The 25,347-nt window shown below is 45.8% G+C and overlaps 1 protein-coding gene across 1 annotated transcript in view; it reads left to right on the top strand.

The window, feature by feature from the left end:
- Positions 1-25,347, top strand: part of TNKS (tankyrase) — a 323,782-nt gene that overhangs the window by 260,267 nt on the left and 38,168 nt on the right. Inside the window, exons 14-20 of the mRNA XM_045018479.1 lie at positions 3,387-3,532; positions 4,630-4,795; positions 8,329-8,548; positions 8,823-8,932; positions 19,858-20,046; positions 24,004-24,241; positions 24,879-24,961. Coding sequence (XP_044874414.1) covers positions 3,387-3,532; positions 4,630-4,795; positions 8,329-8,548; positions 8,823-8,932; positions 19,858-20,046; positions 24,004-24,241; positions 24,879-24,961 — 1,152 coding nt within the window. The remainder of the gene's footprint in view (positions 1-3,386; positions 3,533-4,629; positions 4,796-8,328; positions 8,549-8,822; positions 8,933-19,857; positions 20,047-24,003; positions 24,242-24,878; positions 24,962-25,347) is intronic.

Genomic DNA, 25,347 nt, shown 5'->3' with positions numbered 1-25,347 from the left:
TAAACCTATTTATCCCTTTCTAAAACTTACTACTCTGATAAGAGGCTGGTTCCTTGATCTTTCTCACTCCGGCTGAAACTGAAACTGATTAAACAAAGGAAACTTCCCTCCTTCCTTTTGAAACAACTTGTTCCCCGTTGGTTCCTCTGGTCAGGTGTCAGCTAGGCTAGGTGAACTTCTTAACCCTTTACAGGTAAAAGAGGCATTAACCCTTAACTATCTGTTTATGACACCTCCTGTCAGGTCCTTCTCGCTGCCCGTGGCAAGAGTTGGAGCTCCTTAAAGGCTTAGCTTTGGTCAGCCAGCTTCAGAAAACTTTGTCCATAGTGGTTATAGTTATACTGTAAGTGTAGTTTAGTGTGTAGTATATATTAAAGTACAGAATAGTGTAGTATAGTTATGTGTACATATAGTTCTATTAGTACCTGGAGGATTTACTATGAAGAAGTCCCCAGGTTTTAGGCAGTGTGCCACTTTCAGGGCCGTTATCCCTTTCACAGATGGGCACAAGAGTTGTCTGATTCGTTTGAATGAGGGGCATGTGAGGGTCAGATGCCTTATTTGTACCTCCTTTCCCACCCGGACTAAGAAGCAGAGAGAGACTGTTGCTTGCAGGTTCTCCTCAGGAAGGAGGCGACGTGACCTGCCTCTGAACCGTCTCCCAGTTGTGATCCTTGGGCCTCTGGATTGACTCAGAGTGCTCCTCCAGCTTCTTCTGAGTCCAAAGATAAGTGTGGGAGCAAACATCATGCTTCCCCATTTGTCTGGGTTGAAGAGTTCTAAATGTTCAGTATCTCACAAGACCTCTAAATCTAGGTCTTCTCCCAGAAATGCATCTAGTAAGTCCTCCAGCACCCCTGGAAGTGGGGAGCGCAGACTGTGGCACAGCCAGAAGGCTGTGTTCTGAAGAGGACGCCACGGTCCTTGGAGCAACACAGGTCGAGAAGCAGAAGTGATATCACTTACAGTCAGCATACCAACCTGTGGAGCTGATCCGCAAGACAACCAGCAGGAGGCACTAGCGTGGTGAGTCACACCCCATCACAGGGTCTGAAAAAACAGATGATACCATGCACATGGTTCATTGGTAACAGCTGACACATCTGTTGTTTGGACATTCAAATTTTCCCTTTTCTGGACAATTGGCCAATGCAGGCAGCAGCATCAGATGAGTGTTATCATCATCGCTTATCCAGGCTTGTCCCAGAGAATCTTTCACTGGATTTCTGACTGTATCAGCAGCAAAGAGTCCTGTGGCACCTTATAGACTAACAGACGTTTTGGAGCATGAGCTTTTGTGGGTGAATACCCACTTCTTCGGATGCATGTCTTGATACTTGGCTGTATCAGACTCTGCTACCAGCTTACTAAAGTCTCTCCTCCATCAAGAATGACAGCTCACTCTACCAGAGCTCAACTTTCCTGGGCAGTGTTCCAACAGATAATATATGCAAGGCAGCAACATGGTTTTCTGTACCTCTTCTACAGATTATGCCATTGCACAAGCTCTCTCAATGATGCTTTGGCAAGTCAGTGCTACAGTCTCTGTTTTGGTGATCCAAACTTCCTCCACCTACAATGTCAATCAAAGGGGGAAAAAAAAGTTACTTACCTTATAATAACTGTTCTTCAAGACATGTTGTGCACATATACATTCCACAACCTTTCCTGCTACTTTGGTCATTGCTTACAGTGGTGTTAAGGAGTGGAGAGGGAGGTGGAGGACATGCCTCTTGTATGCCTTCACCTGAGAGCAAGAGGAGAACACCCATATTGCTAGCAAAAGTCTCCGACTTAAGTGCACTGGGCGCACATACACCTATAGTGGATGTTTAGGTACCCAACACGTGTCTAAGAACAATTACTGTAAGGTAAGTAACCGTTTTTTCTGTTGATTGGAGAAACTATAACCCCCAAGTGTCTGGACTGGTACAGAAGATCTCAAAAAAAGAACATTAACAGGTAAATAAAAATTCCCCTTGCATTACAGCTGCCCCTCTCTCACCTTCTCCACCCACCCCCAGCTTATTGTAGCTTTGGCAAACAGAAGTGTGGCTGAAATATTGCACTGTTGGCCTTAGACACAAGGTATTGTAGAAAAATTGAGCAAAATTGGTTCGGCCTTGTATGTTTTCTGGTTTATGTATATGTGTTATACAAACATATGAACACTTTCCACACTCTGTGTTCCAATAAAAACTGTTGTGTGTGCACTAACTCAACAGCTGAACTGACTTTATTCAAGCGTGACTTGCTCTGAGATCAAACCAAGTCTGAAAAAAGAGGGTTCATTGGTTCTTAAGGTAAAAATTGAAAGGCTTTTCATACATGTGTAGAATTTGTGGCAGGGGAAGAGTCAGTTCAGCCGAAGGCTTACAGTGTTGGGGTTGAATATGCACAATAGACTTTGCCAATAGAATTTGTACTGCAGAGATTACGAAACAGCTACAGTACCGTGGGGATTTCCCTATCCGTTAAAATAGACTAGAACATTGTATGGTTATAGTTGGTAAATGTTTACTCTTTAATGGTGACTATTGTAGATCTAAGGCAGGTTTGGATATTAGGGCTACTGTGAATATTTTTAGCTTGATCTAAACTTGCAAGAGTTTTTAAAGCCTACCAGACCTTACAAAGACTTCACCATTTCCCAGACTATCTTGTGTCTGAGGAGGGAGACAGAGGGGTAATGTTGCCTCCCCCTTCAACGCAAGTGGTCTAGACAAAGGAGTATATGGCTGAGACAAGTATTCAAGAGTTCTTACCTCTGCCACTTAGTGGCTTTAACTTTTCATTTTTACATAGCACTTCACATGTATTGTTTAGCTAGATCTCGCAACATTCAGTAAGAAAATAGCATCTTATTAGATGGGGTAATAGATGAGCTAACTAAAGTAGAGAGGTTGTGATTTCTTCAAGATCATACAGCAAATTGGTAAAAGAGCCAGGATTGGAGCGTAGCTCTCCTGACTCCCCATTCCACTAGATGCCAGTGTTTAATTCACTAGACCACAGAGCTCCCTAAACAAGCCACTAACATGTCTTTCTGATTCCCCATCTGCAAAATGGGGATAATACCTGCCTGCCTCATCTCGTGACCCAATTAGACTGGGATTCTGTTTACCAGGATTCTACTTACGGATTTGGAGAGGGGAACTCAAAATATACTGCCTTAAAATAGGGGGGAAAGTCGTCAAATTGAAGCCAAGAACAGTTAGGAAGTGCCCATGTTCGAGTTTATGAAATGGCCCACTATCAGAAAAGAATATTTTATTTACTTTTCAAACTTTAATTAAGGGGGAAGAAATGAGTTGAAAACATAAACAAGTTTCAAACTGTGATCAAGTTCTGTAGTAAACTTTTTGTTTCCTCTTTGATCTTAACAGCAGCTTTGCAGTCCTCAGAATGTGAATTGCAGAGATTTGGAGGGACGTCATTCAACCCCGCTGCACTTTGCTGCAGGTTATAACCGTGTATCTGTAGTAGAGTATCTGCTGCACCATGGGGCAGATGTGCATGCCAAAGACAAAGGGTAACTTTTCCATATTGTTTCTTATTAACCACTGTTCCTCACATTCATTGTGGGAGAGAGTTAATAGTCTTCTCAGGAATGTTTAGCTTTCTGGGAGTACTGGTATCAAAATATTAGATGATAGTATTCTAGTTGGGATAACTTTACTTCTTTAGTCTCTGCAGCTTTTTCCTCCTCTGTTCTCTTTTTATTTGATTGTTCTTTCTGCTTAATAGCAGTTTATCAAATATTTTGGAAGGTCTAAAATTAGCTTTTTAGTTATATGATGTGAAATAGCCAGGATGGACTCTGTACATTTTTCTCTTCTTCATAGATGGTTTATATTAATACAGAAAGCTAACTTTGAAAAAGTTAACCATTGGTCTCTCTAACTATTACAACGTGTTTTCCTCCTTTTAAATCAAACGATCTGGAAAGGCTAGAAATACTACACAACCTCTACCCTTTCCGGATAGTTTGATTTAAAAGGGGGAAAACATGTCACAATAGTTAGGGAAACCAATAGTCAACTTTTTCAAAGTTAGCTTTCTGTATTAATATAGACCATCAATGAAGAAAGAAAAATGAACAGTTTCAAGGTTAGGTTCAGGTCCTAAATATCCTGAAGTTTTAAGCTCTTTCCAAATGGAACTGAGTACTTTTCCCCACAATATTACACGTACAGGACTTACTAATGCCCAAATGTCACATGTCAGATGGGATTTTAGCCACCCACCAAAACCCCTTTTTGGAAATTTCCACTCAAGCGTCCAAAGTCAACATTACAGCAGTGATTCTTGCAACATATGGGTATTGTTATTAATATTGATATGACCTGTTTATAGAAATTAATAACAATAACAATTGGTCGAACATCATCAGTTAGGAACATGATTGGCAGGAGCTGAAGAAAAGCTGTTTTCATTCGTTGCCTGGAAAAGCGATGTTCATCTCATAGGTACCTCGATCACAGGACATGTAAAGCTGTGAAATTGGGGATACTAAAAGATGCTGATAGCCTCAGAGGGGGGACAAGACTGTTTTATCCACTGGAGCTTTGTAAACTTGTATTTGAATTTGACTTTTTGTGACTATTAAAACTTTTTCTCTTTAATTAGTGGCTTAGTACCCTTGCATAACGCCTGTTCATATGGACACTATGAGGTGGCCGAGCTGCTGGTGAGGCATGGGGCATCTGTCAATGTGGCAGACCTGTGGAAATTTACCCCACTGCATGAAGCAGCAGCAAAAGGAAAATATGAAATCTGCAAGCTGCTTTTAAAAGTAAGTCATTCACAATTACCAAATGTATTTCTAAATGTGTGTTGTTACATTTAAGATCTGAAAAAAAATCATTTTATTATTTTTCAGAGAGTTAATTTGAATCCATTTTCATCTTAAATTTTACTGTGATATCTAGCAGTTTCTATAATGAATGTAAAGACGTTTGAAGTGCCTTTCAGAACATGTTCACTTTATTAAAATTCATCAGTACAGATGATCTTTCAATACAATGTTTTAATTTATTCTGAAATATTCCTCTTAATTCAGTAATGTCAGCTAAATAACATTTGCTTCATACAAACTGAAAAAAATGGAATTAGTTTTAAGGATACAAAAAATGAACTTTTATTTGTTAGTTGCTACAATTGAATAAACTTGCATTGGTATTTGTGCAAGTGTACACAATACAGCAATAATCAAATGTCTTTAGAAAATCTCTTATGTATGAGAAAAGCCCCAGAGGAAATATAAATTAAGACAGTTTGGAAGAAGCACGATAATCAGCAGGAGTGCTCAAGCTAGCAGCCCTTGCTTTAAACAAAAACCCTTAATGAGAATGTTTAAAATAAGCTTGACAAAATTGCAAGAAATTAATAGGGAAATTAACCCCACACATTGTTTTCATCATAAGCGTTTATATATATATATATTTTAAAGGGTAGGCAGTTGTCAGGCTCTCTTCACCCCTTTTTACATGGTTGCTGCTTAGCCAAGCTATTCATACTCGACCTTGTTAATTTTTCTGAAGACTTTTGCACTTTGATGGAGGACCACCACAGCAATTTAAAATCCTGCTTCAGTAGAAACCACAAGCTGTCCCTCACAGAGGTCCCAGGGCTGTGCTTGATGAGGGCCCCTAAAGTGACATCTGATTACAGAAGTTACCTCAAAATCACTTTTCTTTTATCAGCACTGGAGTGCTCTGCAGCCCAGTGATCGTTCCAGTGGGGGGTTAGCCGTTCTTGCACTCAACCTCAAAGGATCCTCAAAAAAAGTCAGTTCCTTAATAGACACATCACAGGAGACTTAGAAGCACTCCCTAAAGTCCCTAGGAGGTTGAGATTATAATACCTGTTATAAATCTGACTTTTGCATCCAAGAGCTAAATGTGCTCCACTGATACACCCTTAAAATTTGCACTGTTGGTTTTTTAAACTGTTTGGCCCTGGGTACATTTGAGACGATTTTCTTGAATCATGTACTGGTTGGTATTTGTGCTCCTAGCCCACTTGCTATGAAGGGTTTCTGCTGCTCTGACTGGCAATAATGCCTTTGTTTTGGTGTGCACTGTGCTGTGGAATTTGCACCCTCCTGAAAACTGCCTTGCTTTGTTCCACTACACTTGAATTTAAAACAATTAAAAATAAAGCTGTTTTTTCAAATGGATTTTTGGGATGCATGCTATTGGCCTCCTCTTGTGTGACCTTCTCTTCCACTACCTTGCTTTGAACTGCATCCTCTCCTTTGCTTCTCTGTGCTTGTAGGTGAAGAGGGCTGTCTTTGTGTTCCTGAATTTTTGTCTGTTTCTCAGTAGCCAGGCCAATAGCATTCTCCCTGTGTGTTTATATATGGCCCTGTCAGCATATATCTGAGCCCATGGATGTGTGTATTGTTGCCAGAAGGCAAAAAGTTCCACTTTGAAACCTTTCACATTAGAGAGATAGAGCTGTAATTTTCAGAAGACTGCAATAGACATTTTAAACAATGTGCCACAGAGAACACTCTCTCCAAAAACTGCCTGGATGCATTAGAGCCAATCTCTGCCCGCTTCTTCCATTCACATCCTTACTCTATACTCCTGTCTAATGTAGACACAGCCTTGGAAGCAGCACAGTGGTAAACTCCCCCCCTCCCCTCCCCCCCCAAATTGCCCACCTTAGCTAATAGCAGGGCTGCTTCGCTGGTGCTAACAACTGTTAGACTGCTCTGAACATTCCTATACAACACAGTGGGTAACATGTTGGCAGTTGCCAGCACCTTGTGTATTGCAGCTCTCCCACTGTTACGGCACCACAGGAACTGCACCGTTGTTAGCAATGGTGGGAAAGTTAAGAGGAGAAAGTAATATGGGGAGCTAACCTTGGGTAAAAATGTTCCCTAATGTAGATTTGCATTCTTCTCCTGAGTCTCAGTTTTGCTACATTGTTGCCATTAACAATGGTGCAACTCACTAAGTTGTAGGGATGCAATACATTCCTATGGGCCATCCTGTTCTGAGTGCTCCATTGCACTGCATCAACATTCAGCACTCCTCCATCCCTTCCAGGACCAGCACACTGGGTACCCATTCTGCAGGGCCCAGAGGCAGAGGTTTGTGTGTTAGAGAGACTGTACTAAAAACTTTTAAATATGGATTGTAGAAATCAGCATTTTGTATTGTATACAAATATATACTTGAGTTTTGGAACAAAGAAAATCTTTATGTGGCAGTGCCGCAGCTTATAAAGCACAAAACTCAGAAGCTGCAGTAGCTCAAAACAGAATTATCAGGGTATAGGAGGAAACTTGCACAACCTACAGAGTGGATTGCGAAAGGGGTTACAGGAGCATTGTCAGATTGTACAGAAGTGCCTTTACAATACCAGTGCTTTTAGATTGTGCTCGCACTGCAACTTGAAGAATGGCCACATGCAGAATATAGCTGGGATGAGCCTTGCTCCAAGCAATTGCCTTTACAATGATGCAGTTGCAAAACTTGTGAACCATAGCAAGCTGTGTAGTGTATGGATGCGGGGCCGGCTCCAGACCCCAGCGCGCCAAGCAGGCGCGTGGGGCGGCATTGTCCCGGCAGGGCGGCATTTGGCTCTGGTGGACCTTCCGCAGTCATGCCTGCGGGAGGTCCACCGGAGCCCCGGGACGAGCGGACCTGCCGCAGGCATGACTGCGGAGGGTCCCCTCTTCCTGCGGCTCCGCTTGAGCTCCCGCAGGCATGACTGCGGCGGCTGCGCTGGTCCCGCGGCTCGGACGGAGCTCCCGCAGGCATGCCTGCGGCGGCTGCGCTGGTCCCGCGGCTCGGACAGAGCTCCCGCAGGCATGACTGCGGCAGCTGCGCTGGTCCCGCGGCTCGGACGGAGCTCCCGCAGGCATGACTGCGGATGCTCCACCGGAGCTGCGGGACCAGCGCACCCACCGCAGACACTTCTGCCCCGGCCGCGGGACCGGGGAAGGGCGGCGAGCGCGCCGCCCTGCTTGGGGCGGTGTTATTTCTAGAGCCGCCCCTGTATGGATGCAAGAGGTTACAAGTGCAGTGTACATTTAAAGCACCACAGTCCTCTAGTATAGAGAAGGCTCTTCAGATCTGTAAGGTTGCTTTGTAGATGAGCAGTTTGGGTTTAGCTTTCATAATGTATATTCTGTTCAGTGGGTATCCACTAAAGTACATGGCTGTCAATTCATGAAAATGGGTTGCCAAAATCTCACTAGCTTTGAGAGCATTCCCAGTGCTATGCTGCAGAATACAGTCCATGAACTGACATACTTAAGTATTGCACTCATGTATGTGTGGCAATAATTTGTAGAGTTGTTATTTGTAGCATGGAGCAGATCCAACAAAAAAGAACAGAGATGGTAACACTCCTCTAGATCTGGTGAAAGAAGGAGACACGGATATACAGGACTTGCTGCGGGGAGATGCTGCCTTGCTAGATGCGGCCAAAAAGGGTTGTCTGGCAAGAGTGCAGAAGCTGTGTACACCAGACAATATCAATTGCAGAGACACCCAAGGAAGAAATTCAACACCATTACATCTTGCAGGTAAGCAATTTACCAGAGCTTCTAGACTCTCTTATCACAGTTATGCAACATAATCAACAAAAAACAGAGTATGTCATAAGGAACTGACATAGTAATAGTTCCACAGCGAATTGCCTTGGTTACTATCCCAGCTGTCTAAATATATTACAGGAAGAAAGTAGCTTGCAAAAGAGGTGCTTTTGAACTCTAAAAATCAAATAGTTTTAGCTTTCTCACCTTCCCAGTTTTTCTGTTAGTTCTACTGATGCTCTATTTTTTTTTTCTCTTTTTGTAGCCGGCTATAATAACCTGGAAGTAGCAGAATACCTTCTAGAGCATGGTGCTGATGTTAATGCTCAAGACAAAGGAGGACTAATCCCCTTACATAATGCAGCATCCTATGGGGTAAGTATAAGCATTTATACTTGTGATTTACAGGGCTACGCTTCTAGTAATTTTGTAATATTTGTAGTACACAAAGTAGGGGGAAGTCTTTCAAGTGGCTGCATCTAAAGCAAATTATTGCGGCAGACTGTCTTATCTGGAACAAAGTTTGGTCTCCATAGCCGTGAGAGAATTATTGGTCCATGCCACTATTGTATCATACTCCCATGGGTCTCGGTGGCTTTCATACAAAAGCCCAAAATTTGACTAGGAGGGGGGTGCAGTTGGTACTACTGTATACTTACAGAAATTTTGGAATACCATTGAAACAGTAGTTCTTCTTCGAGTGCTTGCTCATATTGATTCCAATTAGGTGTGCGCGCGCTGCATGCACAATCGTTAGAGAATTTTTACCCTAGCAACACCCGGTGGGTCGGCTGTGGAGCCCCCTGGAGTGGCACCTTAATGGCGCTGGATATATACCCGAGCCGACCCAGCCCCCCTCAGTTCCTTCTTACAGCCCGTAACAGTCGCTGGAACTGTGAAGCGCGGCATAGCTGTCCTCCACTCTCCCTAGCTTTTGCGTCCTGGTTTTAGATAGATAGTTAGTATAGTGCAGTAGTTGTTATAGTTATAGGGTTACATTTATAATTAGATTTAGCGGGTTGGAAAGGGTCCTCCCCCTTACTCCCTGCCTGCCACCCGGGCTCATGCCCAAGGCTCCGGTTTTTAAACCGTGTTCAACTTGCCCAAAGCCTATGCCAACTTGAGACCCCCACGACTCTTGTTTCAAGTGTCTCGGCGAGTCTCACCAGGCCGACAAGTGTAGGATCTGTAAGGCGTTCAGACCTCGAACCAAAATAGAGCAGGACTTCAGGCTCAAGCAGCTCCTTACGGAGGCAGCCCTTAGCCGGGATCCCCCATCGGCGGATAGAGGCCCGCGTCACCAGACCTCTCCGGCACCGCGTCCAGTGCAAGTGACTCGGCTCCTTTCCCTGTCTCCAGGCCAGAAGAGACTGCGCAAGCCGGAGAGGACTGTCTCTCAGCAACAGGCGCCGGCACCTCCTTTGCTAACCTCGGAGTTGCATCCGGCACCGGAGCAACCGAGGGTACAAGCGCCAATATCGGCACCGTTGACTCCGTCATTGAGGGAGGAGCCTTTGTGTCCGGCACACACTGGTTTCCCGACCTGGACCGTGGTTGAGCCCTGGCTTCTGTTGACGCCGGAGACATTTGCAACAGCGAGAAACCTCATTGCCCTCACAGAGCCGGCATCAGCGCAGACTACGACAGCATCTCCAACTCGTGCGGTACAGTCTAAGGGCAAGCCAACCCTAATACGTCCACCGTCTCCTAGCGTGAAAACACGGCACCGATCCCGACGCCTCTCACAGTCCCGACACCGTTCCCTCTCATGGCGCCGGTCATATTCGCAGCACCGATCCGCCTCACAGCATGGCTCCAGGCCACGGTACCATTCGGACTCCCGACATCGCTCCTGGCACCGATCAGGGCAACAATCTTCTTCCCAGAGCCGATCCCGGCACCGCTCCCGCAGGCAGTCGTCGTCGCGATCCAGATCTGAATCCTGGTACCGGCTCGGTCATCAACGCCAATCTCGATCCTGGTACCGCTCCCCAGTGCCTCGCTGGCACTGCTCTCCAGCGACCCGGTACTGGTCTGCACTGCGCCCCAGAGAGTCGACACAGACACGCTACACACCACCTTGGCCCTCGCGCTCCGCCTCACGGTCATCACAGTCCAAGGGCGCCTCGTGTTCAGCTGACCCCACTCCAAGCCAGGGCGAGGGTAATGTGGGTCAATGGCAAGACGAAGGCCAAGACCCTAATCAGGAGCCTGCACCATGGTCCTTCTGGACCCCGTGAGCGTACCACCAAGCCCAAGGGGTTCCATCTGTAGCCTCCCACTCAGCCCATTCTGAACCCCGGGTACCAGAAGCCACCATAAGTCATCCTCCTCCGGGGGGTATGGAAGCGTCTGCACCCACCCCAGCACAGGCCCCACACCCCAGTGTAGTGGATCCTGGGCAACAGGACCCCTCGCAACACAATCTGCCACAGGATCCCCTGGCCCCCGTGGCGGCATCTTCATTCTTTCCAGATGAGGCAGTGGCGGGGACAACAACCTCGGGTCCTCCCCTGATAGACCTTCGTGCCCACCAAGACCTTTTACATAGGGTGGCACGTAATATGGACCTCCAAGTGGAGGAGGTAGTGGAGTTGGAGGACCCAGTGGTGGTCATCTTTTCAGCGGAGGCCCTGTGCCGAGTAGCATTGCCCATCATCCGCACCATCGAGACCAACGCCAAGACAATCTGGCAGACCCCTGCCTCTATCCCACCGATGGCCAGAGGAAGGGAGAGGAAATACTTTGTCCCCTCCAAGGAGTACGAGTACCTTTATACTCACCCTCAGCCGTGTTCACTAGTGGTGTCCTCAGTGAACGAAAGGGAATGGCATGGTCAACAAGCTCCAGCGCCCAAATCAAAAGACACCAGGCATCTCGATTTGTTAGGGCGCAAGATTTATTAAGCGGGGGATCTTCAGCTCAGGGTCGCAAAACAACAAGCACTCCTGAGCCATGATGACTATAACTCGTGGAGCTCCATGGTGAAATTTAAGGAGTTGATTCTGTTGGAGTCCAGGGGTGAGTTTGGGGCCTTAATGGAAGAGGACAAAAAGGTGGCTAGGACCTCCTTACGGGCCTCCTTAGATGCGGCAGACTCTGGCATCGGGCATAGCCATGCGACGCATCTCCTGGCTGCAGGTATCTGGCCTACCACCAGAGCTACAACAGACCCTGCAGGACCTGCCATTTGATGGGCAGGGCCTGTTCTCAGACAAAACTGACTCTAGACTACAGAGCCTGAAAGATTCCAGGGCTATCATGCACTCCCTGGGAATGCACACCCCGCTTACCCTATGCAAGCCCTTTAAGTCGCAGCCTCAATGGTTCTACCCCCTCCTGCCCCCAACCAAGGCAGGATTTTTATAGAAGACGCTGACAAGGTGGTAGAAGGAAATCCACCGGCCACCAACCCAGTCAGAACCAAAGCCCTCCTAAGAACATAAGAACATAAGAGAGGCCGTACCGGGTCAGACCAAAGGTCCATCTAGCCCAGTATCTGTCTACCGACAGTGGCCAATGCCAGGTGCCCCTGAGGGAGTGAACCTAACAGGCAATGATCAAGTGATCTCTCTCCTGCCATCCATCTCCATCCTCTGACGAACAGAGGCTAGGGACACCATTCTTACCCATCCTGGCTAATAGCCATTTATGGACTTAGCCACCATGAATTTATCCAGTCCCCTTTTAAACATCCAGTCCCCTCCTAAACCATCGACAGGGCCCAGGCAAAACTTTTGAAGGTGTGCCCGAGGACGGCGTACCAGTCACCATCCGGGATCCTTCCCCTCCATTTCAAGATCGTCTCTCCCATTTCCACCATGTGTGGTCCCGTATAACTTCAGACCCATGGGTTCTTCTCACGGTGGAAAAGGGATATTCTCTCCAGTTTCCTTTCTCCCCTCCCTGCAATCCTCCCTCCCTGTCCCTCTTCAGGGACCCCTCTCACGAGCAACTCCTTATACAGGAGGTACAAATGCTCCTGTCCATGGGAGTGATTGAGGAGGTTCCAAGGGAGCTAAGGGGCAGGGGTTTTTATTCCTGCTACTTCCTAATTCCCAAGGCGAAGGGTGGGCTTCGACCCATCCTAGATCTGCTCAGACTCAACATACTCGTGGTAAAGTTGAAGTTCTGCCTGGTTTCACTGGGGACCATTATTCCTTCCCTGGAGATTGGTACGCCACCCTCGACATGAAGGACGCATACTTCCACATAGCGATTTACCCAGCACACAGACGCTTCCTTCGCTTTGTGGTCAATCACGAACACTACCAATCTGCTGTCCTTCCCTTTGGCCTGTCCATGGCTCCCAGGGTGTTCACCAAGTGTATGGCCGTCGTGGCAGCCTACCTTCATCGACAACGATTCCAAATGTTTCCGTATCTCGACGACTGGCTCATTCGGGGCCACACCAGGGACCAAGTACAATCCCACGTTCGACTCACCCTAAGCACGTTCCGCCAGCTGGGTCTCCTGCTCAACAACGAAAAGTCAACTCTGGAACCAACCCAGAGAATAGAGTTTATCGGGGCCGTCTTAGACTCCAGACTCGCCCAAGCCCCCCTAGCAGGCACACGCTTTCAGTCAATGGCGAACATCATCCGCAGTCTTCAGAACTTCCCAACTTCTACGGTAAAGACATGTCTCAGCCTTCTGGGGCACATGGCTTCGTGCACTTACGTAACCAGGCATGCCAGACTTCAGCTTCGCCCGCTTCAGGCCTGGTTATCAACAGTATATCGACCAGGTCGAGACAGCCTGAGCATGGTGGTCACTGTCCCAGAATCGGTTTTGACCTCCCTCCGTTGATGGTTGGACCCCACGTTAATGTGCGAAGGGGTACCATTTTACACCCCGCAACCCTCCTTGTACCTAGTCACAGGCACATCATCTCTGGGATGGGGCGCCCACCTCAGGAAACTCCAAACGCAGGGCCTTTGGACCACATCCAAACCTACTCTGCACATCAGTGTACGAGAGCTGATGGCAGTACACCTAGTGTGTCAGGCATTTCGCGGGCACCTACGTGGCCGTTGTGTGGCAGTCCTCACAGACAACACCACGGCCATGTTTTACATCAACAAACAAGGGGGATCCCAGTCGTCTCCCCTATGCCACGAGGCCATTCGCCTGTGGGAGTTCTGCATAGTCCACTCGATATATCTTGTGGCATAATTTCTCCCGGGGGTCCAGAACACGCTGGCAGACCGCCTCAACAGGTCCTTCCAGCCTCATGAGTGGTCGATTCGCCCAGACGTCATCCACTCCATCTTCCTGAGGTGGGGGTTTCCCCAGGTTGACTTATTCGCCTCGCACAACAATCGGAAGTGCCAAGTGTTCTGTTCTCTCCAGGGATGTTCTCCGGGTTCCCTACCAGACACTTTCCTACTTCCATGGAAAGACCAGCTGTTCTACGCCTTCCCTCCATTCCCGCTAGTCCACACGGTTCTGCTCAAGTTACGCAGGGACAAGGCACATATGATTCTGGTCGGCCCAGGCAGCACTGGTACACCACGCTCCTGGAGTTATCGGTAGAGCCTCCGATCACACTCCCGCTGTGGCCGAACCTGATCTCGCAAGACCACGGGCGCCTCAGTCATCCCGACCTGCAATCGCGCCACCTTACAGCATGGATGCTGCATGGCTAACTTGGTCAGAGTTACTCTGCTCACAATAGATTCTGTTAGGCAGCAGGAAACCCTCCACTCGAGTCATGTACCTGGCTAAATGGAAGCGATTCTCCTGTTGGTGTGAGCAGCGTGCCACGCCCCTTTTGCAGGCGTCGATACCTCTCATCCTAGACTATCTCCTATCCTTAAAGCAGCAGGGCCTGGCGATATCATCTGTCAGGGTGCACCTGGCAGCCATCTCAGCTTTCCATCCAGGAGAGCATGCTTCCTCTGTCTTCTCCAACCCAATGGTCATTAGATTTCTGAAGGGTTTAGATTGCCTCTACCCACAAGTGCGACAACCGGTTCCAGCGTGGGACCTTAACCTGGTCCTTTTCAGACTCACGGGGCCCCCGTTCGAGCCAATAGCCACCTGCTCACTTTTCTACCTATCTTGGAAGATAGCCTTCCTTTTAGCCATCACTTCAGCGAGATGTGTATCTGAGATCAGAGCCCTCACGTCGGAGCCGCCATATACAGTTTTGCACAAAGACAAGGTGCAGCTTCGCCCCCACCTAGGGGGGAGGGATAGCTCAGTGGTTTGAGCATTGGCCTGCTAAACCCAGGGTTGTGAGTTCAATCCTTGAGGAGGCCACTTAGGGATCTGGGGCAAAAATTGGTCCTGCTAGTGAAGGCAGGGGCTGGACTAGATGACCTTTCGAGGTCCCTTCCAGTTCTAGGAGATTGGTATATCTCCAATTATTACCTTATTACCACCCTGCCTTTCTCCCCAAGGTGGTATCAGCTTTTCATGTGAACCAGGACATTTTCCTCCCGGTCTTTTATCCGAAGCCGCACGCTACGTATCCGACGAAGTGGGTATTCACTCACGAAAGCTCATGCTCCAAAACGTCTGTTAGTCTATAAGGTGCCACAAGACTCTTTGCTACGCTACGTATGTATTCCCTTGATGTTCGTGGGGTTCTCGCCTTCTATATCGAGCGTATGAAGCCATTCAGGAAAACGACCTAACATTTCGTTGCAGTGGCTGACCGGATGAAACGCATCTCCTCATGGATCACGGCCTGTATCCGTGCTTGCCACGACTTGGCCAGTGTCTCAACCCCGCGCCTCACCGCCCACTCCATGAGGGCTCAAGCCTCATCAGCCGTTTTCCTGGCCCAGGTTCCAATACAAGAGTTCTGTAGAGCTGCCGCTTGGTCATCAGTACATGCCTTTGCCGCTCACTACGCATTAGTTCAGCAGTCTAGAGACGATGCTGCATTTGGTTCAACGATTCTGCACTCAGCAATGTCTCACTCCGACCCCACCGCCTAGGTAAGGCTTGGGAGTCACCTAACTGGAATGGATATGAGCAAGCACTCGAAGAAGAAAAGACAGTTACTCACCTTTGTAACTGTTGTTCTTCGAGATGTGTTGCTCATATCCATTCCAAACCCGCCCTCCTTCCCCTCTGTCGGAGTAGCCAGCAAGAAGGAACTGAGGGGGCACTGGGTCAGTTGGGGTATATATCCAGTGCCATTAAGGCACCACTCCAGGGGGCTCCACAGCTGACCCACCAGCTCTTGCTCGGGTAAAAATTCTCCGATCGTGCACACCTAATTGGAATGGATATGAGCAACACATCTCGAAGAACAACAGTTACAAAGGTGAGTAACCGTCTTTTATTATGACTACCAAAACATTTGTAGCAAGTTGGCATAATGTTTGGCACCTCTTGTTTTTAACCAAAGAAATCTCTCCAGCAGTTGTAGAAATAGGCAAAGATTCAGATGGTGATTAAGAGTTTGAGTGGGAAGGAAGAGAGAGCAGTGTCTGTGGCTCAAGCACAAGTTCATTGTCGAGCAGCATTATTAGGACAAGCAGTCTGTTAGTGATCTCCCTTCCTTCCTACCCTCACGAAGCAGCATTAACATACAGAGACTCAAGCATCTTTATGTGCAATATCTGCACAGATGTAAGATGGACCTTTTCCTAAAACACTGCAAGCCACTTTACCTTGCGGGTGAGTTCAGAAGGAAATCTAATACAAACAATTGCGAGAAGTCTGTTCTTGACAGAATCCCAGGTAGATGAAAGACTACATACATGACACTAAGTTAATGCCAGATTTGTTTGCCTCTTCCAGTTGTGTTTTCCTCTACTTCCTCCCATTACTGTAAATGCAATTTCAGCAACTAGAACACTGACAAAAATAACTGCACAGGAGATCAGAGGGGAAATGGCTTGAATGCGGTAATTGAGTCCAAAATTGTTTTGACTTTTATACCAAAATGCAAGTTAACAAATTGCATATATTTAATTGTGCTGTTGTGATGCTGTTTGTCAGTGGTTATTTCAGATACTGTACCAGATATGTTGCAATATGTGAGTATGATGGGAAGGATTAACAATGGAATGCAAGCCTCTAATCTGATTCTTCCTTTTGTTAGGGATCATTTGACGTTGTTAACATTATTTGAATATTTTTTTAAGGGCCAAAAGAAACCTGATGAGGTTCAATAAGGACAAGTGCAGAGTCCTGCACTTAGGCCGGAAGAATCCCACTCACTGTTACAGACTAGAGACCGAATGGCTAGGAAGCAGTTCTGCAGAAAAGGACCTAGGGGTTACAGTGGATGAGAAGCTGGATATGAGTCAACAGTGTGCCCTTGTTGCAAGAAGGCTAACTGCATTTTAGGCTATATAAGTAGGGGCATTGCCAGCAGATTGAGGGACGTGATCATTCCCCTCTATTCGACATTGGTGAGGCCTCATCTGGAGTACTGTGTCCAGTTTTGGGCCCCACACTACAAGAAGGATGTGGAAAAATTGGAAAGAGTCCATCGGAGGGCAAAAAAAATGATATGGGGGCTGGAGCACATGACTTATGAGAAGAGGCTGAGGGAACTGGGATTGTTTAGTCTGCAGAAGAGAAGAATGAGGTGGGGGATTTGATAGCTGCTTTCAACTACCTGAAAGGGGGTTCCAAAGAGGATGGATCTAGACTGTTCTCAGTGGTACCTGATGACAGAACAAGGAGTAATGGTCTCAAGTTGCAGAGGGGGAGGTTTAGGTTGGATATTAGGAAAAACTTTTTCTCTAGGAGGGTGGTGAAGCACCGGAATGTGTTACCTAGGGCGGTGGTGGAATCTCCTTCCTTAGAGGTTTTTAAGGTCAGGCTTGACAAAGCCCTGGCTGGGATGATTTAGTTGGGTTTGGTCCTGCTTTGAGCAGGGGGTTGGACTAGATGACTTCCTGAGGTCCCTTCCAGCCCTGATATTCTATGATTCAGGTGTATTTTCATACTTCAATCTGCTATTTCTCTAGCTGACTGTCCTGCTGTGGCCTTTATGCAATGATAGTAACAACACTCATAGGAAGGTGATACAGGGAGTCATTTTTCCTTATAATTTTGTTTCCTTTTCTTCCTTTTTAATTTGGATGATGATTTTAAATGGTTTATAGTTGTAAGTAAAACACTACAAAAGCAAATTACATATCTGTTAAAGTGCCACATCCGTAGCCTATGGGAATAAATGCAGCGGAGGGAAGCTGTACCAGCATAATTTTGGTTAAAAGTATGTTTTGTAGCTCATTGTACCAAATAATGAAATAAATGCCCAAGGGCCAGGTTTTCAAAAGGGTTCATCACCCAGCAGCTGGAACTGAATCCAACCACTTATTTAGATGCCCAAATGGGAGCACTTCTTAAAATGTGGCCCAAAGTAACTAAGATGCAATAACTGACATTATATAAACGACAATAGTTTGAACACAGAAAATAATATTGGTATTCTGTAGATCTTTAACCATTTGCTTTCTAACATTGGGTGTAAGTCATAGAATCATAGAATCTCAGGGTTGGAAGGGACCTCAGGAGGTCATCTAGTCCAACCCCCTGCTCAAAGCAGGACCAAACCCAACTAAATCATCCCAGCCAGGGCTTTGTCAAGCCTGACCTTAAAAACCTCTAAGGAAGGAGCTTCCACTACCTCCCAAGGTAACCCATTCCAGTTCTTCACCACCCTACTAGTGAAAAAGTTTTTCCTAATATCCAACCTAAACCTCCCCCTCTGCAACTTGAGACCATTACTCCTTGTTCTGTCATCTTCTACCACTGAGAACAGTCTAGATCCATCCTCTTTGGAACCCCCTTTCAGGTAGTTGAAAGCAGCTATCAAATCCCCCCTTATTCTTCTCTTCTGCAGACTAAACAATCCCAGTTCCCTCAGCCTCTCCTCATAAGTCATGTGCTCCAGCCCCCATATAATTTTTGTTGCCCTCCGCTGGACTCTCTCCAATTTATCCACATCCTTCTTGTAGTGTGGGGCCCAAAACTGGACACAGTACTCCAAATGAGGCCTCACCAGTGCTGAGTAGAGGGGAATGATTACATTCCTTGATCTGCTGGAAATGCCCCTACTTATACAACCCAAAATGCCATTAGCCTTCTTGGCAACAAGGGCACACTGTTGACTCATATTCAGCTTTTCGTCCACTGTAACCCCTAGGTCCTTTTCTGCAGAACTGCTGCCCAGCCATTCGGTCCCTAGTCTGTAGCAGTGCATGGGATTCTTCCGTCCTAAGTGCAGGACTCTGCACTTGTCCTTGTTGAACCTCATCATATTTCTTTTGGCCCAATCCTCTAATTTGTCTAGGTCCCTCTGTATCCTAGCCCTACCCTCCAGCGTATCAACCACTCCTCCCAGTTTAGTGTCATCTGCAAACTTGCTAAGGGTGCAGTCCACACCATCCTCCAGTCAATGAACTGCTAAGCAAAATAAAAACAGCGTATGAAACGTGTTCCTTTATCCCTGTTTATACATATTTAAAATCTACGTCAGGCCATATTAGCTACAGCAATCTGAAGAAACATGGTACTTGTTCTGCTTGTCAATATCTGGAATGTTCTTCCTGCTCCCAGGGACTTCATAGTGGTATCTGAGCTCCAGAAATAAAAAGAACAGTTCAGGAGTAAACACACTTACTTTCCTCAGCAAAGTCCCAGTCCTATAAACACTTACACACTGGATGTCACACACAGTAAAGTACATTTGTAAGTATGTGCCGGATCAGGGTCTGAAAGTATAAAGAATTCTTCTTAGAATAAGATAATGCAAATCTAAAACTCCACATAACTATCTCTTTCTGTAACATCAACCAAAGAAAATCACCTAATCTCATTATTCTGGAGCTGAACTGCTTAATAGCTTATATACAGTATAGCTAAACCACATGGTTAAATGCAGCCCAAAACAACTCGCACATCTGATTCCCTTGAGTGAATTGGGAAGTCGGGGTTTCCTTAGCACTTTCATATTTAGAGAAATTTCATTTATTCAGCGAACAAAATATGGCCTTGTGCTGCCTTATGCAGCTTTGAAATAGCAAAGCTGAGCTCAGGAAGAGGAAAGAATGTGTCCATCATTGTTCATATTCCCATAGCTGATGGGAACAATTTTCAGTCTGACTGGAGGAAAAATTGTTGTGACATAGGCAGGTGAGTGGTAGAAGTGGGTGTAAAAAAAGGGAGGGGAAATGAAGAGGATCTCTGAATATCCATATTATCTCTACATAAAAGAAATGGAGATGTGGCTTAACAATATTGCATTGTATGGCTTCTACATTACTGTACCCTGTAGCAGCTACTCTATATTTTAATAATAAAATTATTGGGGTTTTTTTCAGCATGTGGATATAGCAGCGCTCTTGATTAAATATAGCACGTGTGTAAATGCAACGGATAAATGGGCATTCACACCGTTGCATGAAGCAGCACAAAAAGGAAGAACACAGCTATGTGCTCTGCTACTAGCTCATGGAGCAGATCCAACCATGAAGAACCAAGAGGGTCAAACACCTTTAGACCTGGCAACGGTAAGTTCATATTGCACGGCATCAGAAACTGTTATAAAGAATTGGCTTTATGTATTAAATGACACTCAGTGCTTCCACTGTGCCAGTGGTCCTCAGCCATCTCCAGCCTGGGATTTGGGAAGAGTAGGGTGGTCAGGACTTCTTGACGTCCATGCACAACCCCTTTGTTGGTGGCAAGCCCATACACAACACGTAGGATGAGATTCTAGTATCTCTTAGTTAAGGTTTAAAGTACCAGTTTGATTCCCAGCACTTTAATTTTACCCTAACTGAACCTATCCTCCTAAAATGTTACAGATGCGAGCTTTAGTTAGCGCACACTTTATTTACTGGAATCCCTTCAGTGAAATAGATGAGACTTTGAAGAAGTATGAGTGTTCCAGAAAAGGTATTCTCAGTTCTTAAATAATTATTCAGCCATTTTTATGGCACAACATAACTCCAAAACAATGTGGCTAGAATGACCCAGAACCTCCAAACTTGTTATTAGCTGTAGGTCTTCTTGAATACGTGTCTTTGACTAGTTGGGTTTTGTTAGTGACAGGATTAGTTAAAAATAGTTTCCACATATCTTATAGGGCACACAGAGTTTATAAATTCCAGGTGACCCCATTATTGATGGTTGCTATGTGGGGAGTGGCACACAGAGAACTGTCTAATAGAGGAGTTTGGAATAGAGGGGGGAGGGAGTAGGAGAGTTTGAGCCACAGTCGGGGTAAGGAGGCTAGTCTGGGGAAGAAAACAGACTCATGGAGTGGTCTAGACACCATTCCCCAAATAAATCCACTTTACATGTTCCCCCTGCACCTCCACACATGTTGCTGTCCAGTAATCCTGGAAAAAATCATGGAGCAGGTCCTCAAGGAATCAATTCTGAAGCACTTAGAGGAGAGGAAAGTGATCAGGAACAGTCAGCATGGATTCACCAAGGGCAAGTCATGCCTGACTAACCTCATTGCCTTCTATGAGGCGATAACTGGGTCTGTGGATGAGGGGAAAGCAGTGGATGTGTTATTCCTTGACTTTAGCAAAGCTTTTGATACGGTCTCCCACAGTATTCTTGCCAGCAAGTTAAAGATGTATGGGCTGGATGAATGGACTATAAGGTGGATAGAAAGCTGGCTAGAAAGTTGGGCTCAATGGGTAGTGATCAATGGCTCCATGTCTAGTTGGCAGCCGGTATCAAGCGGAGTACCCGAAGGGTCGGTCCTGGGGCTGGTTTTGTTCAATATCTTCATTAATGAGCTGGAGGATGGCATGGACTGCACCCTCAGCAAGTTTGCAGATGACACTAAACTGGGAGGAGTGGTAGATACACTGGAGGGTAGGAATAGGATACAGAGGGACCTACACAAATTAGAGGATTGGGCCAAAAGAAACCTGATGAGGTTCAACAAGGACAAGTGCAGAGTCCTGCACTTAGGACAGAAGAATCCCTTTTCTGCAGAAAAGGACCTAGGGGTTACAGTGCACAAGAAGCTGGATATGAGCCGACAGTGTGCCCTTGTTGCCAAGAAAGCTAATGGCATTTTGGGCTGTATAAGTAGGGGTATTGCCAGCAGATCGAGGGATGTGATCATTCCCCTCTCTTCAATATTGGTGAGGCCTCATCTGGAGTACTGTGTCCAGTTTTGGGTCTCTCACTATAAGGAGGATGTGGAAAAATTGGAAAGAGTCCAGCGGAGGGCAAAAAAAATGATTAGGGGGCTGGAGCACATGACTTATGAGGAGAGGCTGAGGGAACTGAGATTGTTTAGCCTGCAGAAGAGAAGAATGAGGGGGGATTTGATAGCTGCTTTCAACTACCTGAAAGGGGGTTCCAAAGAGGATGTATCTAGACTGTTCTCAGTGGCAGCAGATGACAGAACAAGGAGTAATGGTCTCAAGTTTCAGTAGGGAAGGTTTAGGTTGGATAGTAGGAAAAACTCTTTCACTTTGGAGGGTGGTGAAGCACTGGAATTTGTTACCTAGAGAGGTGATGGCCTCTCCTTCCTTGGAGGTTTTTAAGGTCAGGCTTGACAAAGCCCTGGCTGGGACAATTTAGTTGGGAATTGGTCCTGCTTTGAGAGGGGATTGGACTAGATGACCTACTGAGGTCCCTTCCAACCCTGATATTCTATGATTCTGTGAACAGTGACTCTGAAAAGGACTTTAGGGATCATTGTGGAAGCCAGCAGACCATCAGTTCGCATTGCAATCTTATGGCTAAGAGGGCTAATGTAGTGCTTGGATTTATAAACAGGAGAGCATCAAGTCAGAGGAAGGCGGTGCTCTTATCTTTGTACACAGCGTTAGTGAGACCATTACTGGATATTGTGTCCAGTGTTACTATCCACATTTTTAAAAAAACATTGAAAAATTGGAGAGGGTTCAGAAAAGAGCTACAGAAGTATTTGAGGTCTGGACAGCCTGACTTACAGTGAGAGACTTAAGACGTTCAATTAAGTTTCTCCAAGAGAAGCTCAAGAGGTGACTGGACCATGCTCTACAAGTATCCACATGGGGAAGCGATTTCTGATAGTAGAGGCCTCCCCAGTTTAGCAGACAAGGACATAATGACATTCAATGGCTGCAAGTTGAAGCTAGACAAATTCAGACAATAAATAAGGTGCACGCTTTTTGTAAAAGTGAGGTAAATTAACCTTTGGAACAGCTTACCAAAGGAAATGGTAGTTTCCTCGTCTTTCGAAGTCTTTACGATCAAGATTGGACATCTTCCTATGGGTTTATCTAAAGGAACATTTAGTTTGCAGCAAGCTAAAAGTTCCCCAGCGTGCTCTAATCTCTTCCTGTTTCAAACCAGGAACTTTTAGTGCACAGCAGCAGGGTTCAAACACACTTAATGCACAGCAAGTTAACGCAGAATAGACTTACACCCCAGCTTGCTGCAAACTGTGGCTATGTCTACACTTGGAGCTACTGGTGTGATTCCCAGCTCGCGCAGACACACTCACACTAACTCGTATCCAGCTAACACTCTAAAAATAGTGTAGCCACAGTTGTGCAGCAGTGGTGAGCAGTGACAAGGGCTAGCCATCCCAAGTGTGTACCTGTGGGGTCTCAGAAGGGTTGTACTTGGGACTGCTAGCGTGTGCTAGCCTGCTGTGCAGTGCGTGTCCGTGTGGACCCCGTTGCTGTGCACTAAACATTTTGTAGGGCGCTTTGATTTATGCTGCTTTGAAATGGGAGTATATTACAGCACATTAGTGAACTTTTAGTGTGCAGCCACAGGCTCCACGTGGACAATTGCTGCAAACTAAGGCTATGTCTACACTACAGCCTGTGTTTGCATAACTTATGGTGCTCAGGGGTGTGAATAAACCACCCTGCCGAGCGACATAAGTTACACCGACAACTGCCAGCGTGGGCAGCACTGTGTTGGCGTGATGCACTCTGCAGCCGACAGCTACTGCTGCTCTCGGGGGCTGGCGTAGTTATGCTGTCTGGAGAGGCTCTCTCCTGTTGGTTAGAGCGGCTGCATTAGAGAGCTTACAGCAGCACCACTGCAAGCTCTCTAATGTTTAGACAAGCCCTAAAATAGTGTAGCTCAACCAGCAGTTACAGGATTGAAGAAGGAATTACATGGTGGAATTGTCTGATCTGCTATGCAGGTCTGATGAAATTATTATAATGGTCTTTTCTGGCCTTAAAATCTATAAAATCACCCTGCCATGAGGAAAAAAATTAATTAACTCTCTAATAGATAATAGAAATAGACCTGGTCTTAAAAAGTTCTTGTAAGTGCGTGCAATTTTTGCATTTTTCTTAGTTTTTCTTCAAAATGAATTACCTATTAAAGGATTAAATCAATGTTATGAGATTGTTGGGAGTTTTATTTAGATGAGGGCCAGGGATAAGGTTATCCACTGAATGTATTTTTTTCCTTCCTTCATAAATGAATAGATGGTGGTTTTAATGACAACAAGGCCCTATGTGAATGTGCTTTCTGTCTTTCAGGCTGATGATATCAGAGCTTTGCTGATAGATGCAATGCCTCCAGAAGCCTTGCCTACCTGTTTTAAACCTCAGGCAACTGTAGTTAGTGCCTCTCTAATCTCACCAGCATCTACTCCCTCCTGTCTCTCTGCTGCCAGCAGCATAGATAACCTTACAGGGCCTCTGGCAGAACTAGCAGTGGGAGGAGCATCAAATGCTGGGGATGGAGCAGCAGGAACAGAAAGGAAAGAAGGAGAAGGTAATTTTTCCGCTGGGTAAGGCTCCTTTGCTTTCTATACAATAAGAAGGTGCTTAGCATTGCATTCTGCCTTACTTGATTCTGAAGATGTTGAATATAAAAATACTCTCATCTCAAAGGAAATGTGAATTGCTCTATTTCTCCTGTTTTCTGCCTCTGCTCTTCGGGTGGCTGTTCCTCTGAGTAATCTTTTCATTCGTGATTAGCTCCGAATCCAAAGGCAAGGGTCACTAACTAAATGCACGGATTTCCGCTGTTGCTTCTGGACAAAAATTCTAATGGGTATAATTTTGATTTGGGGAAACATGATGGCTGAGATGAGGGGGTTGTTAAAGTTTTTTAATCCTTTGATTAATATTTGAAATACATGCTGTCCATCAGCAAATGAAAGATTGTATAGCAAAAATGCACTCATCTTCATCTGTATTCCTGTGTAACTTGCCGTCCAGTTTTACTGAAATCAGATTTTTCTGTTTTAAGTGGTGGTTTTTCATGTGTGTTTAACATTCAGTTTTTACTGAGCTTTTGTACAGTCTGAGGTAGGTTATTTGGCTGAGGACTATAGAGAGCTGAGGACAAGCCGACATTATGCTGGATGTTGGATATCTTCTACATTGATCTGTTTCTTTTGTTATAGTCACTGGTCTTGACATGAATATCAGCCAGTTCCTGAAAAGTCTTGGGCTTGAACACCTGCGGGATATCTTTGAAACAGAACAGGTAATGAGTGAGCCTCATGTATGGTGCACTTGTATGTTCATTTATAGTAAATGCAATAAATACTCAAGCAAATTTTGATTGCATCTCTTGTTTCCTAACTTTTTAAAAATGACTTTTTAACATCTGTGAAAAACAAAAATAACAAAGGAAACTACAAATGAGTCCTCTAGTACAGTGGTCTCCAAAGTGGGGTGCGCAAGAGGATCCTTGGGAGTGCGCGGCAAGAGAAGCGCTTTTTTTTTGTTTCGCTTCATCTTCAGTTCGGGCGGGAGTCCGAGCAGCTTTTTTTTTTTTTCTTCATCAGTTCGAGCGGGAGTCCGAGCGGCAGGGAGGTGCACACTCAAATTTTTTACTGATAGGGGTGCGCAATCAAAAAAGTTGGAGAC

The sequence above is a fragment of the Mauremys mutica genome, chromosome 5, assembly GCF_020497125.1.
Source record: "Mauremys mutica isolate MM-2020 ecotype Southern chromosome 5, ASM2049712v1, whole genome shotgun sequence".
Classification (NCBI taxonomy): Eukaryota; Metazoa; Chordata; order Testudines; family Geoemydidae; genus Mauremys; species Mauremys mutica.
This window is presented reverse-complemented; position numbering and strand designations above follow the sequence as displayed.